Below are 17,255 nucleotides of genomic sequence, written 5' to 3'. Positions count from 1 at the left end.
TTGATGAAATGAAATCCCTGTGGAGATGAGAGAAGATAGAATCCAAAGCACAGGTAGAGGGACTGTCCTTCTAGACAAATGAAGGTATACCACGTTCACTGGGGTGTGAAAGAAAAATAGATGAGGGAAAGAATATTTTTGAAAGCCTGCTTTTGTGAGTCATTCTGATTGGTTACTTTAAGTCATTTCATTTAATCTTTACAACAATCTGTTTTATGTAGGAAACATTATTCCTTGCTTTATGAGTGAGGAAATGAAAGCTTAGGGAGGATAGCTTGCCCAGGATCACATATCTTGTAGATGATGGAGCTAGTACCTAAAACCAAAAGTTTGATTTCTTCTGTGCTCTTGCCTACTCCCACACCATCCACCTTCTTTCTCTTCCCTTCCCCTGCTGGACGTGACTGCAGATGGATCCTACAATTAGTGTTACTCCATAGACCTGTATGAACAGGTGCTAAGTTCTTATAATGAAATGGGCATTATTTTTTCTTAAAAGAAAATTCCTTTTAAAAAAACAAATGTTTAATAAACTATGTAATATATATATCATGAAAATGATATATCTTTTTTTGTATTTTAGCTAAGCTGAAAGATGATAGATTTTTAAGGAAAAGGTTTGTGTGGGAGGTGGGAGGCACCAAAGACTCTCATATAAGGTTATAGAGTTTAAAAAAGAATTTGTCTCCAAATGAAATATTTCAGTAACTTGTCTCCAGTGTGTTTTTAACAACCCATTTTCTCCTTTTTGGAAGGTTTATAATGTAAATATGGAGTTATATTTTATTTTTTATTTTCAGGTGTCTGCTTTTGGGGCAGAGTTTTCATCAGAGGCATGTAGAGAATTAGGCTTCTCTAGCAACCTGCTCTGCAGCTCTTGTGATCTTCTTGGACAATTCAACCTGCTTCAGCTGGATCCTGATTGCAGAGGATGCTGTCAGGAGGAAGCACAATTTGAAACCAAAAAGGTACTGTTTTCTAGTATATTTCTTCCATTGGATGGTTTAGTTAAGGTAAAATATATAAATTGTTTCATCAACTTAAGTGTAAAGAAGTCTCTAGCTTTTATATTTTTTAGTAAAACTCAACTGATTTCTTTGCTGTGTCATTAGCTCAATCAAAGCAAATAGGAAGGAAAAGTATGGTTCCGTACCAGGATCCAATTCCACTATGATTGTCAAGCAAATTGGAAGCAGAATCCCTATAACATGCTGGATCCTATGGTTCTCCAGTCTTCCTAACTCTTAGCCAAATGAAGCCAAAGAATAATTAATAGGTTCTTTTGTTCATTTGTAATAAGAACACAGTGTTATCATGAAGCTTGAGATGAGAGTAAAGCATGTAATACTTGACTCATAATGATAGACAATAAATTATAACTTTAAATCTGGTTAACAAAGAATGTGGTCTGTTAATTTACATACCTGTTACTAACAATTTGAGACACCTAACCTCACCTTTAACATCTGAAAACTGAACCAAGGATAGGTAGTTCTATCTGTCCAATTCTGCTGTTTTAAACCTGCTGTTGAAACAAATTAATGGTGAACTTGCTCAACTTTTAAATCTTTTCATTAAAACCCTTAGATTTCTTTAAATTCTAAAATGGCCTGGAAAGATCATTTATGTTATCCAGATAGAACTGAATTAGTGAGAAGCCTGTGTTTGGAGTGAGAAAAACTTTTGGCATCTCTCTGTTAAGTTTCCTTTTTATACTCTCTTTCACTTGTACATGCTTAATTCTGTTTGAAGTGGTACAGTTTATAAAGCTTTCAAACAGTAATATCTTCTCATTGTTACATAGTAAAGGTTTATTTCTAACACTAAGTACATTTTTAGAGTTCTAAAAGGAAAACATGCAGACAAGCTTTAAAATGTTAGTATCCAGCCAAAATTTAATGCTTGATTTCTCAATATCATGAACCTGAAATTCCCATTGTCCCAAAAATGGCTTATAAAGTCTTACATGTTTCTTACTTTATTATACCAATAATATATTTAAATGTTGAGAAGCCCTCCATACATATAAGTTAGTCTTTATTACATGTAAATAAAATCTAAACAACTTTTAAAAACTTGATTTTAAATAGATCTAAAACATAGGACTTATCTTGTTTAGTATGACCCTTCCCCTTCTCTCTTTTTTTGGATGAGATATTCACATGGAACAAATTGCTGAAGGTATCTGTGAGTCATTGTCTCCTTATCATTAAACTATTATTCTGTGGGCTACACTACTACTCAACTAACAGTTTATTCACTAAGACACCAAACTTAAAAGGATAGAGGAACAAGGAGTATTTTACAATAAACAATCTTTATCTCACCCCCTTATGATTACAAGTAAATTGAGACATTCATTCTTTATAACAAATATGCCTAAACTGTACACCAAGTGCATACTTATATAAGCTATTTTTATTTGTTGCCTTTTCTCAGTAGTTCTTCTTAAAACTCTAGTTCTGTGTTATAATTTTAGTGGAACCAAACTTGGATCACACACTTCTAAAAATAATTATATTTCTGTTCAGTTTTCATTATTCATTTAGTTATGTGTTGTATTTTGATACCTTTCAGCAGTTACAGCTCAGCAATAACAACAGGCAGGTAAGGTAGTCTGCCAGTTAATATATGCCCAACTAATTACAAGCTGGAATGATTATTATATCTCAGTACAAGTAAGCCTGTGTCCTAATACAACTTTTATACTGAATCCAGTTTTTTTCTTTACTCCTCACCCCTAATCTCTAAGATGTACTTCTTATTAAGCATTTCATAGCACCCTTTGCACAAAGTTGATGAATGACTTTCTTTAGTAAGCCTAGTGGAACCAAAACATATCAAAAACACTTAAAAATAATACCAGAAACTGTAAGAGTATAGCATGTTGGGCAGGCCCCCATTTAGATGCAAACCACATTCAAGTATAGAAATAGTACTTGTTTAATCTGTGTAATACCTCTCTATGAATTATTGCTACATCATCATAGGTAACACAAATCATAGTTAAATTGTCCTCATTTAATAAAAATAAATATCTATAATATATAGACTAATGCCTTACATTAAAAATACTTAAACATGGCTATGTGTGTGTGAATCATTGTGAATTTACAATTCTTTTAGAAAAGGAAATTATAGTTTATATACAAAAACTTTTAGCCATTTATCAATATGACAAAGAAACAATATTAGGACATTCATTTTTGGTTCCTGCTTAGTTACATGCTTTATAGGTCTATCCAAGGAGGGAGACTAATCATTTTTAGTAATGGTCATATTTTTTTTTTCAGTTTTAAATGTTTTGTTTCATAGTTCATAAAAAAATTTGTATAAGACTCAGATAGAAAGGCAGCTTTCAATCACAAATGAGACAGTAGTCCTTCAAACTCTACTGTGGAAGCATACCTAGTGCATACTCTTCTATGTTACGCATAAATAATTTAACTATGCCGTCCAAGTTCTAGGTTTTCTATTACATCTGCATATATAAGACACTTGTGGTCAGATTTTAAGATTGGTAACATCAATTTCATGCTGCTTACATTCTGAGTACAGACTTCACTATTGAAATATGTGATGTTAACTAACTAAACAGTAATCCTCCAAGATCTTCTTTGTCCCATGTTCACACATTTGTAATCTGAGTCTGTTTGCCAATTTCCTTTCTTGTAGTTAGTCTTCAAATTACAGTAGTTATGCATTAAGTTCTCGATGCGTCTCACCCATCTCCTTTGTCTCAGCCTTCTCATACTCTGCCATTCTCTTCTTTCTGGAAATAACCAGCACAACAACTCTAGCAATAATTGCTATTGTCACAACCGCAATGACAGCAATAACACTGGCTTTTAGACCCTGGATTGAAAATTCTGGTGCTTTTTCATCAACATAGTAAATTAAAGTTTGACCAGGATCCAGCTCCAGTTGTTCTCCATTTGTTCTCAAATCCATTTTCTTAGAAGAATAGAACAAGGATTCACCTTAAAGATCTTTTTCAAAATAATAAGCCACATCAGCTATGTCCACATCATTCTTAGTTTTCTGAGAAGAATTTTGTATCAGATCAATAGTGATAATGTTATTCTCATACAGAATATCTGTGATATATTTTGGATCCTGCTGATAATGAGTTGTGATTGTCTCCTGAAGCGCAGTCTGCAAACTTTGAACATGATAAGGTTTTTCTCTTACTTTGTGTTTTAGTTCAGTGATGAACCAGTAGATCCTCACTCATTCGGAGCAGGTTATTTCAGTGTCCTTGTCAGTTCTTCTGACCCCAGCAGTGTGCACACACCAGCATGTGGCAGTTGGGGTCATAAAGCCCATCATTGTTCTGCAGAGCCCCTTCAGGTTTCGCTCTTTTCCCAGACTTTAAGCCAGTCATTTCTGCCTTCATCACCAAACATTTGGAAGCCAGTTTTGAGCAAATAACAGTATTTTGTGTACCAATTGAAGTACACTGGCACTGACCATTTATGTTCAAAGAGCAGTCTGTGGACAGCTTGTAGTTTTCACAGACACATTGTCACCTTGCTGAACTGCAAGCAAGAGCCTGAACGCAAGGACCTGGGGTGGCGCCATGCTGCGTGTGCTGAGAAGAGGGGCGTGGGGTGGGCCGGGACTTGCATGAGGGCGCCGGGAGGCCCGGAGGCTTGCGGGTTGGCCTAGGGAGGACCGAGGGACAATGGTTCCTGGACCGGTTTAAGGTCTGAGCTCTCCAAGGGACTGTGCGCTCTGGGCAGTAATGGTCATTAACAGGCTGCATTTAGTCTTTGATAGCCAGAAGCATAAAATTTTGTTAAAAATTATTCCAAAGTAAAGCAGAAAATATCTTTGAAATCCCTTGTCATTCTGCTAATGGATATTATGTTATACTTTTTATTTGGTCTCTGCCCACATACACACATTTTGATAATAAAGGACCTACTAAGCATCTCAAATACTAGGTGGCTAGAATGAGATTTTGGTAAGCTATTTTACTACTATTTTAAGTAGCTTTGCTCACAACTGTGTACTCAGGTATAGTTCACAAACATTGGTAAGGATGTTGACTTGTGAAAAAATAACAATTTGTAACTTGAAGAGAGGTGTAAACTAGTGGAAGAAAAAATATTTAAACTTGAGTACTATTTTTGTACAGATAATATTTACTAAGTAGCATGATTTCAGCTTTATGTATAGAATCTTAAGATAAAAGGGAAGGCACTATAAAGATACCCAGTCCAATTAAGGAGAGCCATTCCCATTGATCTTATATTTGAACTTCCTTGTCCAATAATCTTAGCTGCCTGGTTTAGGGAAAACAGTTAATCTTTCAACTCATGGACCCCATAGTTGAGCAACAACCTGGGCAAAAGGAGGTGGATAGAAATCAGAGACTCACTGGATCTTGCAGTCTCTCTCCTTTGTCTTTTGTGTGTTAATTCCATTCTTTTTTTCACTTCTGACTGGCTTTTCGAAAATACTTTAGACAAGGATTGTTACTAGGTCAAGTTGGGTCATTAAAGTTATCAGCTACAGTTGTGGAATAAGGCAAGAACCTGTTAGCTGCCACAGTAGCTGTGTGAAAAGATTTAACTCAGGTGTCTCCTCTCCTGAGAATTTTCCCCACCTTACCCACCACCTCTGTCACTCCCACATTATGGTAGCTACAACGCCATATTCCCAAAGCATTTGGGGATACCTTGATTTGTACTATATTATTCTATCTATTGTTTGGCTTTTCTTTTTCTTCCCTACTCCCCCCCCCCCCCCTGTTTTGCTTTTCTTTCTCTCCCAGTAAATTATGCTCTTTGAAGTCTAGGACTTCTTTTTAATATGTTTCTGAATTCCCCTCCTTTAGCACACAGTATTCCATAACGTTTTGTCCTTGAATACGGCACTTTTACTAAGAACAAGATGGACAAGGTGATTTTTTTTTTTTAAAAAAGTTATGTTGAAAATATATTTGAACTTTGTAACTGCTTGATAAATACCTTCTTCACATATTTCACTTATATGTATATCCTGAAAGATATTTTTAAAAACTGAAAAAATAAGAGAACTTGTCTCCATGTTGGCACTTATCCACTGGTAACACTCTTTGGTTATAATTATCTATCTACAAATATAGATCTCTCATTTCCACATTTTATTTATAAGGATATCATAGGCACCTCAGATCTATCTAAAAAGAGATATGTTAATTAATTAACACAACTTTTTTGTGATTCCAGTCTGACCATTAATCTTAATAGATATTTTTTCAAAGTATACATGACCATCAGATTAAAATTATTTCCTGGGGACAAATATAAATTTTTTTCTGTCAAGAATTTTTGAACTACTATTTTCTAGGGTTCTTTAGATTAAGCATCGTATTTCAATGGGTGAGTGGTTTATTTTTCTCATCTTTTTATAATCTTGCCAATTCTGTGAACTTGAACTTGCTTATGGCTGCTAGGTGCTTTTTCCTTGTTTTCTTATTCATTTAAGGTGCTCATATAATAACAATGATTTCACCTTCATTCAATCATTATTATTATTATTATTATAGAACTTTTGTATTTCTCCTTGACTATATGCCCCTATTTCTTCAGCTAGTACCTGTTCGTTTTTGGATCTTCGTTCCCCAAGATCCCCATATACCACTGGTTTCTTATTTCTTCCTTCAAAATATTTTGATTTAATTGGTTTTAGCACTTTTATTCCTTTGTATTTTCATCTACCTTATTTCTGAACTATTTTGAAGGTCAGGTTACTTACCAAACCAGAGCACCTTCTGGAGAAACTAATTTGCTTAGCTTAATTACTTATCTATGTGAACCAACAAACAAATTGTTTCAACCTGATTTGCTATTCATTCAGTCTTACTTGAATCAGGAGGGAGTTTAGAGTGGTGATTAAGACACTGGAATCAGACTACCTAGATTCAGATCCTCCCTGCTACTCAGCTGATGTTGTTGGACAAATTAATTGGTTACTTCTGAATCTATTTTCTCATCTATAGTATAAATTGAGGGTAATAATAATTCCTATCTCATAGGGTGGTTATGATTAAATGAGTTAATATCCGTACTCTGCTTAAAATTGTGCCTAACATATAGCAAGTACTAGGTAAATACTTGCTGGAGGTAATGATGACTAATAGTAGTAGTGGTAATAGTATCTGGTTTGCTGATTTAAAAAAAGCAAGAAAGAAATAGAAAAGTTGGAGAAATCAAAGAAAAACATAATAATGATTGCTTTTGACAAAGTGGTATAAAAGGAAATAGATAAGAGATATAACATGAACTATTAGATTTGCCAACGATAAAAATTTGGAACAATATTTTCTTTTTCTTTTTTTTTTTTTTTTTTTTTTGAGACAGAATCTCGCTCTGTTGCCCGGGCTAGAGTGCCATGGCATCAGCCTAGCTCACAGCAACCTCAAACTCCTGGGCTCAGGCAGTCCTTCTGCCTCAGCCTCCCGAGTAGCTGGGACTACAGGCATGTGCCACCATGCCCGGCTGATTTTTTACATATATATGTATATTTTTTTTTTTAGTTGTCCAGATAATTTCTTTCTATTTTTAGTAGAGATGGGGTCTCGCTCTTGCTCAGGCTGGTCCTGAACTCCTGACCTTGAGCAATCCTCCCGCCTCGGCCTCCCAGAGTGCTAGGATTACAGGCCTGAGCCACTGCGCCTAGCCCTGGAACAATATTTTCTATTATTCCACTCACGCTCCTGGATCAGCTGAATTAAGAAGAAATATCTTAAACAGAATTAGCAGTATAAAAACTATATTTACTATGTACAAATACTCGTTAACAAAATACAAAAATAAATTATGTCAAACATATAATCCTAGATTTGAGATTTTTGAGTCCTATCAATAGACACATTTTAATAAGGAAAATACTACTAATTTTAACTTATAAATGTGTGTCGTTTTAATCGTTTTAAAATGTTGTATGAAAGATTCCATTTGGATAAAAAAGGTTTTGCTGCTAAAAACAATTTTCCAAACCATTGCTAAAGTAGAGCTGAAATTTTCTCAGGATAAAACTATTTTCAAAATTAAAGGAAACCCACATTTTAAAGTTAATTTAGAATAAAATATATTATTGGTTTTCAGACTTTTTCAGGTGGCAGATCAAGTAGAAGCCATGGTATTTTTGAAACCAGAAATGATATTATTGTAACAGCAAATAAATTAAGCCATATGTTTATAGTATAAAAATAATTATGAAAAAAATCAAACTATCAAATCACAATTATTTCTGATTTTTCTACTAACATTCCTCTGCTATTTATACGTTTAATCTATTGTCTGGTAACAGACTTCAGAAGTTTAAGAAAAATTAGGAAGAGAAAAGCTTAAAAGTGATTTTTTAAAAAAAGAAAAAGCTCTACAAATTGAGAAGAGATTTCTTTTGAGTTTTAGAACATTTTGGTCTCATTCACAGAATAGCAGTAGAAACCAACTTGTTCTGGAAAATAACCCAACAGTTCAGGTATTTGATAATGGACTTTTATTTTCACTTAAAAATCTACTTTTCAGATAATAGGAAAATAATAAAAATATTTATGTTTATTATTAATCTTTACACTAGATTTGAATAAATGGACCTAAGCAGTGCATAAAATAAATTTATGAATATAATTAGATCCACTCCACTTCCCACTCCATTACCTAGTTAGAACTGGACTAATTTTAATTCACCATCTTTATGTAGTTGCATTATCATTTTTGATGTGCATTGTACTCTGCCTCAATATTTGCATGCACTTCAGCAGGCCAGAGACATTACACAGGTAATATTAACATGTGTGTATAGCTCATTAAGAGTTTATCCCCTTCTTTTTATAAGTGTTTTTGAGAGTTGAATTTTCATCTCAGCTTCATTGCTTACTGACATTTTGACTTTGAGCCAGGAAATTACTCTAGGATCCTCAATTTTGTTATGATAATTACATTGGTTCATCTTTGTGTGTTTATTTTTTACCCTGGTTATATGCTAAATGTTTTACCCACATTATCTATTTCATCTTCACAACAACTCTGTAATGTAAATACTATTATCCCTATATAACAGAGGAGGAAACTAGGACATAATCTGCCCAAAGCTACCTAACTCTAGATGCTAGCGCCTGGTTTCATCTCAGGTCTGTTTGGCACCAGAACCCCAAGTTTTGTGAGGTTTTTGTTTTGTTTTGTTTTGTTTTTTTTGCGGGGTTGGTTTTTTTTTTTTTTTTCTTTTGAGACAGAGTCTTGCTCTGTCTCCCTGGCTGGAGTGCAGTGGCATCATGATAGCTCACTGCAACCTCAAACTTCTGGGTTCAAGCAATCCTCCTACCTCAGCCTCCCAAGTAGCGGGAACCACAAGTGTGTGCCACCATGCTTGGCTACTTTTTCTATTTTTTGTAGAGATGGGGTCTTGCTTGGCTGGTCTCGAACTCCTGACTTCAAGCAATCCTCCCACCTTAGCCTCCCAGAGTGCTAGGATTACAGGGATGAGCCACAATGCCCCGGCCAAACCCCAAGTTTTTAAACCTCTATGCTATTTTGCCTCTCATCTTAAAAACATTAATAGTAAGACCTGCTTCGCACAGTTACTGTACAATAATTCCATTACTAGTTTTTATTAAAATTATCAAGTTTTTTCATTTCTCAGTTTACCACAGACTTTAATGGCACCCATTACTTGGTGTTTTTTCAAAGATATTACCAAATTTGCTTTATTTAAGGCCCAACCAGACAACATGTTAAATAAATCCACATAATTTTTTCTTAATTCTGATAAAAGAGTATGAAAACATTTAGTTGTTTTCGATTTGCATGGAAATTCTGTAGTCAGTTTCAGAGTAATTCAGAGGTTGGCTTAAACAGCATTATTCAGGATAATGGCAACTTTTAAGCTTCAGCCTGTCAGACACAAAATGCTACTGATGTGTAAAACATAGAAGGATGAAATGGAGGTTAAGCTAACTGTGTGTGAAATTGTAGTTGCTAAAGAAATTTCACAGTTGCTTAAAATAGTTTTGCTTTTATAGTGTGTCTGTAGCATCAATACATGAACTGATTTCTTCAAAGGAAACAAAAATATAAATAAATGTCTTTTCCAGATTCTAATTATAATATTAAAACATTATTCACAAAGCTTTTTTAAAGATATGAATGATGTTTGGCAGCAGTTCAAATTCAATGTGAGTATCACTAAGATTCCTAAATAGCAATAATTCTAAATAATGACAAATATTTACTTAATAATAATAACCACTAGCATTCATTAAGTTCTTAGTATATGAAGGCACTGTTCCAAGCACTTTAAATGAATTAATTTATATAATCCTCACAATAACTCAGTAAGTACCATTATTATCTTTATTTCATAGGTGAGCCTGAGGCATAGAGATCTTGCCTAAAGTCATAGAGCTAATAAGTGGCTATAAATATATGTATCGTGTATTTATGTTACAAAAGTTTTAAAGTTTATATTATGGAGCTCTTTAATTGAATTGAAAATATTTAAAATTTATCTTTTATATTTACCTTTAACATGTAAGTATGTCTGCGTAGACATGCTTACCTCAGAATCAAAATAAACTTTCCATTTATACACTAAATATTTCTTCTTAGAATAGCCTCTGAGAATGTCAAAATAAAACAAAATCACTATCTTCAAGGAGTAAAAGAAATAGACATGGAAATTTGACTGCCATAATATAGTTTGTGTGATATTCTGTTTCTTGGGCTAAAACATAATATCTAATATTATGAAGGTAACCACTAAAAGAATTAAAAATAAATAAAAGTTGGAAGGAAGAGGGAATCATTAATAATCTCTTAATGTTGGTATATCGTGAACTATAGTTACAGCCATATTTTGATCTTAGTGGAAGTGACCAACCGAAGAACTGAAAACAAACAGTTTAAAAGTCATTAAGTGCAGGGTGGGAGGCAGAGGAAGATTTTATTATTTCCAGATGCATTGGTTTTTCTAAAGAATTCAGTAAAAGAAGTACTATAAACAAAACAAACATATGTGCTGTGAAAGCACCCAGAAGGAAGGAGGGGCATAACAGTTTGACAGGTCTGATAAATATCACCAATTGCTTATATAGGAGTTGATGCTTATGATAGGTTGGAAAATAATTAGGAGAAGGTCCTCTCTGGCAGAGGGAAAATTTAATGGAAAGGCAGAGGCATGACAGTATGGACATCTAAGATAAATCAGATAGGTGGGTTATGATGAGAGATGATGACGGTTAGGTAAGTAAGGGCCAGGTAATATAGAGCTTTATGTACCTTGATAAGAAGTTGGACTTTATTGTATATGCAGTTGATGAAATTAAATTATAAATAGTGAACTAGTATAAGATTTGTATTTTCATTATTTTTTGTTGTTGTGAACAATAGTTGATAGAACAGAGGGGAATAGTGTTATCAAAGAAAAAACTTATATTGCCATTTTCCAGTGGGAAAATACAAAGGCTCTACCCAACACATTAGCAGTGAAAATGGAAAAGAGACAGATTTGAAATAGATTTAGACAAAACATTTATTTTATTGGATTTATTGGACTGGATTAGAGGGGGAAGGGGACGAGTAAGGATGCTTCCAAGTGTTCTTATTTGAGAAATAGTCACCCCAACACAAGAGGACTGCAGTAACTTAGCTAGTTATAAGATCATTAAGGCCATGGTGATGGATGAGAAGAAGGGGCAGCAACAGAGAATAACTTTTAGTAAAGCAAATCCCTTAGCTATAAACAATTTGGGTTTTGAAGAAATAAGTGTTAAAAGTTTTAATTTAGAAGACCATGAATTTTATCTGGCTACCATAATGAATTCTTAAAATAGTATACTTGTCAAAGAACAAGCAAAAAATAAAAATGAGTGGAATGGCCTGATTTCTTTTTTTCTAGTTTCATATTGCTGCTCTTGAGTTTTCGTATAATATTTAAGCTTTTGGATTACTATAGCATTATTTTTGTATCTGTTTTTAAAGTTCAAGTATTTTAGTTGATTACTTTCTTTAGTTTTAGTAGAGATATCATAATTTAACTCGTGCTGGCTGTTTTATGTGTTGTTTTCAGATATTTGGAACCTTTATTAAAGATGATCATAATTGCCTCTTTATGGCAATCAATGGTTGTTCAGTGTTAGAGTGGTAATATCAACACTAACACAAATAATTGATTTTTTCTGAAAAGCTGGTTTTGCTGCTATGTATTGTTAGCACTTTCATATTCAGTTTTTGGGGCTATTGAATGTTTGAATGTTGAACCATATTTTGACTGGATCTCAGTTTGTCAAATTAACAGGAAAATAGGCTGTATTTTTTAAACAATCAGGAGCAGACTATTTTTTCCCTGCTGAGTACTGGGTAGTAGTTTGCCATTTTCCAGAATATTTTTACTTTTAGTTATTACCAAGGGGCTAGTTGGTTTCATTTAAAAACTGCTTATTGGCCGGGCGTGGTGGCTCACGCCTGTAATCCTAGCACTCTGGGAGGCTGAGGCGGGTGGATCGCTCAAGGTCAGAAGTTTGAGACCAGCCTGAGCAAGAGTGAGACCCCGTCGCTACTAAAAAAAAAAAAATAGAAAGAAATTATCTGGCCAACTAAAATATATATAGAAAAAATTAGCCGGGCATGGTGGTGCATGCCTGTAGTCCCAGCTACTCGGGAGGCTGAGACGGTAGGATCGCTTAAGCCCAGGAGTTTGAGGTTGCTGTGAGCTAGGCTGACGCCACGGCACTCACTCTAGCCCGGGCAACAAAGTGAGACTCTGCCTCAAAAAATAAATAAATAAATAAATAAATAAATAAAAATAAAAACTACTTATTAAGATATTCAAGCTTTGAATCATTTTAGTGGCCATGTTCTCATTTTCTCTAATTATTTTCTTTCGTCATGTGATGCTTCCTAAGTATCAGTAGAATTGAATGTGTGGTTCCCAAGTGGTGACCCTAGATCATTCATATTTGTAGGTGAAGTATGCATGGGGCTGGGAGGTTTGTGTATGTGCATGTGTATCTGTGGTATATTTGTTTCTAAATAAAAGTCTCATTACAGTTTTACCTTCTTGTTTTAGGTATGTATACAAATTCTATTAGGTATATATAAAAATCCTATTTGTCATCACAGTATTGAAAAAAATCTAGTTCTTTTTTTCCTCAGGTTTCAGAGTTAGAATGGTCTGATATAGAATGCAGTAGTATCAAACGTTTTCATTTCCAATTTATTTTATTTTTGTACATTTTCATTGAGCTTTTTAGTGGAAAATTGACTGTATCTTCATATCTTTATGGAAAGATTCCCCCAGTGTATTCTTACCTTAGAGCCTAATTTAAATTAAAGTAGATGTTACATGGCTTGTTTTGTAACTTCTCAATCTCAAGCCAGGAACTAAAGGTACAAAAAGAAATAGCACTTTAATAGTGTAGCAGAATTAGGTTTTAAGCTTAGCTTCCTTTAGCATAAACTCACTTCCTTAGCTTCATTTAAGCATAAACTTACTGCTTTATGTTTTTTTCAGAATTCAGTAGAAAGCAGCCAAAAATGAGTAGTAGTTTAATCTCATGGGAATAGTTTGGAGAGTTATATTTGTCAGCTCTGTTTGCTTTAACAAAATTTTATTATAAATCTGAATTTTTCCCCCTAATCCTCAGTGTGCATCCATTATTCCTAAGCAAGAATGACATCAATCGGAGTGGGTATTGAAGTGTCAGCAGTTATACTGTTTGCCTTATACATTGTGGAAAATCTGCTTCATGGCTTAAACTATGAAATCTTGACAAAGGGGTGCTGCTAGATCACAGATAATTTAGTGCTCTAATTGTCTGTCCATGTGTAATTGTAGCTTGTTGTTTCTAGCACTCCAGGCACTTTTCTAAAAGTCAGAAAATATGTGAATGATTTGATGGTACACAATGAATTCAAAACATCAGCAGGACCAGTCACAGTGGCTCACACCTGTAATCTCAGCACTTTTGGAGGCTGAGGCAGGAGGATGGCTTGAGGCCAGAAGTTTAAGACCAGCTTGGAAGACATAGTGAGATCCCTTATCTACAAAAAAAAAATATTTGAAAAAATTTACCTGAGTGTGATGATGCATGCCTGTAGTCCCAGTTACTCTGGGATAGCTTGAGCCCAGGGTTTTAGAAGTTCAAGTTTGCAGTGAGCTATAATTGCACCACTGCACTTCATTCAGCCAGGGTGGGTGACAGAGTAACACCCTGTCCCTTAAAAAAAAGAAATCAACAGATCACTAAACATGGTTAGGTGAAACATTTTCCCTGAGAATTAGCTGGCTAAATTTTGCTAAAAATAGTTTCTGCATGATATATTTTTTCCACTATATGAAAGGAGTAAAGTTGATTTTAAAAAATTACACTGGATGCAATTAATGTTTGGAAAGGTGGCTCACATATTTGAGTATATCATAATTGTTTTTTCATTGGGATCTCAAATAGTGTTCAGCTCTCACTATACTGTAAGCCATACTTCCTTACTTTAAAATTCCTTCATTTTATTTAGCGGCAATCTTTCAATAGACCTTTAAAGTACTCCTCAGATCTGAATTCTGTTCAGCAGTTAAAATTTTTGCTTTTATTCACCTAACAGAGCATTTTCTTCATATTGCTACTTGGTATTCATAATTATTATGTTAATGGTTATATTAACTTGGTTTGAAAACTTCTTTTAATATAAGCAAAACCAGCACTTTAGGAGAATAAAAAGCAAGTTTAATTATAGTTTTAAAAATTTTTTTTGTTTTTTCCTAATGGTACTATTGAATCTTCTTAATACTAAAGTTTTGCCTTTGAATAAAATAGAGGGCTTCCAAAAGGCAAATGTAGAGCTACAAGCAGTACCTCATAAGGAAAGAAAAAATGTACCATTTGTCTTGCTTTAGTCAACGCTTACTTGGTTTACCTTTTAGAGTTGTTTTAGTTAGTCTGTTTAAGCAAAAGCCTACTGTTTTATTATTTTGTAATTTCTGCTTTATTAACATAGTATAGTACAAGGCAGTGTTTCTCATCCCAAGCTGCATATTACAATCATTTGGGGATCTACAAAAGTAGTAGTAATTAAAATACTGATGCCTAGGTCTCACCCCTAAATACCCTAATTTAGTTGATCTGGGGTGGGTTCCAAGGATCAGTAATTTTCAGAACCTTTCCAGGTAATTCTAGTGTACTGTCAGGGTTGAGAACACTCCTCTGCGGTAATTTGAATTTGAAGCTTGAGAAATTTTTCAGTGACTATTCTAATTACAGGAGAATAATAAATGATAGTCCTGAAAGTCCCTGAACTGAAAATTCTATTAACTGTGCGTGACAATGGATTTCAAGTACACAATTTGAACTTAGCCAGTAGTGTGAAAGAAAATATAATAATAATAGCTGTTATTTATTGAGCATCTAACTCTCTCTAGCAACTCTGGAAGGTAGGTAATAACCATTTCGTTTGAACGGTAAACTGAAATTCTGAGAATAACTTACCCAGGGGGGAATGTGGTGCTTGCAAGTGACAGAGCCAGAAATGGTCCACATGCATATTTGATTTTATAACTTGAACTCTTTCACAATACCATGCTGTATGAAAACTTAAGATTTAGTTTGATTCAGCTTACATAATTAAATAGATTATTTCAAGGTTTTCTCTTTCTTTATTCAATATTTCAAGGTTTTCTTAATGTCATGTTTCTTTAGAGCCATGGTTATGATCAACAACAAATATATATCAAATGTTTAGTATTGGCAAGTGGTAGAATAATTATCACTTGGACAAGATTTACAGATTGGTGGTGGTAGTAGTAGTGGTATGATGATAGCAGCTAAAGTTAATACATACAACACTTGTTTTTGTTTAGTTTAATTCACATAATTCACAAGTATCACCTTTGTTCAGTGTTATAGTTAACTTATTTTGAAATCTAGCTATCTGGTGAGAAAGAGCATAGACCAGCTTTCTGTCTTACTGTTTAATCTGAACATTTCTGTAGCAACTAGTTGGACTTTACTTACAATAAAGTTATCACCACCAAAGTAATTTGTTACCAGGGAAGTCTTTCCATGAGTCAAAGAATACATTGTCCCAGAAATCTTAGTAAAATATATGAAATGTATAAAATCTGAAATTGAGATACATACAAGTAATAATCTTAGTACAAGCTGGGTGTGATGGCGTGTACCTGTAGTCCCAGTTACAGAGGAGGCTGGGGCAGGAGGAGCCCTTGAGCCCAGGAGTTTAAGGATGCAGTGAGCTATGATCCAACCCTACATTCCAGCCTGAATTTAGACACAGAGCAAGACCCTGTCTCTCTCTCTCTCTCTCTCTTTTTTTTTTTTTTTTTTTTTGAGACAGAGTCTCACTCTGTTGCCCTGGCTAGAGTGCCGTGGTGTCAGCCTAGCTCACTGCAACCTCAAACTCCTGGGCTCCAGCAATCCTTCTGCCTCAGCCTCCCAAGTAGCTGGGACTACAGGCATGTGCCACCATGCCCAGCTAATTTCCTCCTCTCCTCTCCTCTCCCCTCCCCTCCCCTCCTCTCCCCTCTCCATTTTTTTAGTAGAGACGGGGTCTCACCCTTGCTCAGGCTGGTGTCGAACTCCTCAGCTCAAACAATCCACCCACCTCAGCCTCCCAGACTGCTAGGATTACAGGCATGAGCCACCATGCCCGCCCTGACCCTGTCTCTTAAAAAAAGAAAAAAGTAAAAATGCTAAAGTTGAAACTTAAAGTCAAGGAATTCCAAATTTTAACATTTTTTTTTTTAGTCTTTTCATACTTTATGCAATAGAAAAGTCTTACTATATAAATAATAAGTAGCACGCATTTCATTGTATGTGAATTTGTGTGTGATGCCAAGGATACCTGTGATTACTTTATAAAGTGTTTAAAATTTACTATATAATCTGTAGTTAATTTAAATTACTTATTCACCATGAAAAACAAATATTTTCCTATGAACACTACAAATTCATAAGTAAAATGCCAGTTAGCATCACAAATTATGCTTTCAGAATTTGACTTTAATAATGTTTTCTGGCCGGGCGCGGTGGCTCACGCCTGTAATCCTAGCACTCTGGGAGGCCGAGGTGGGTGGATCGTTTGAGCTCAGGAGTTCGAGACCAGCCTGAGCAAGAGCGAGACCCCATCTCTACTAAAAATAGAAAAATTATATGGACAGCTAAAAATATATATAGAAAAAATTAGCCGGGCATGGCGGTGCATGCCTGTAGTCCCAGCTACTCGGGAGGCTGAGACAGGAGGATCGCTTGAGCT

General features: G+C 34.7%; 1 protein-coding gene and 1 pseudogene across 2 annotated transcripts in view; one reads left to right on the top strand and one right to left on the bottom strand.

Moving 5' to 3' along the window:
• Nucleotides 1-17,255, top strand: part of SELENOF (selenoprotein F) — a 42,446-nt gene that overhangs the window by 9,047 nt on the left and 16,144 nt on the right. For both annotated transcript variants that reach the window (XM_069478167.1, XM_069478168.1), the window contains exon 2: nt 801-968. In XM_069478167.1, coding sequence (XP_069334268.1) covers nt 801-968 — 168 coding nt within the window. The remainder of the gene's footprint in view (nt 1-800; nt 969-17,255) is intronic.
• Nucleotides 3,697-4,581, bottom strand: LOC138389661 (epithelial cell adhesion molecule pseudogene; annotated as a pseudogene).

This window comes from Eulemur rufifrons, chromosome 8, assembly GCF_041146395.1.
Source record: "Eulemur rufifrons isolate Redbay chromosome 8, OSU_ERuf_1, whole genome shotgun sequence".
Taxonomy (NCBI): Eukaryota; Metazoa; Chordata; class Mammalia; order Primates; family Lemuridae; genus Eulemur; species Eulemur rufifrons.
The sequence above is the reverse complement of the archived record's forward strand: the minus strand, read 5'-3'. Positions and strand labels throughout refer to the sequence as shown.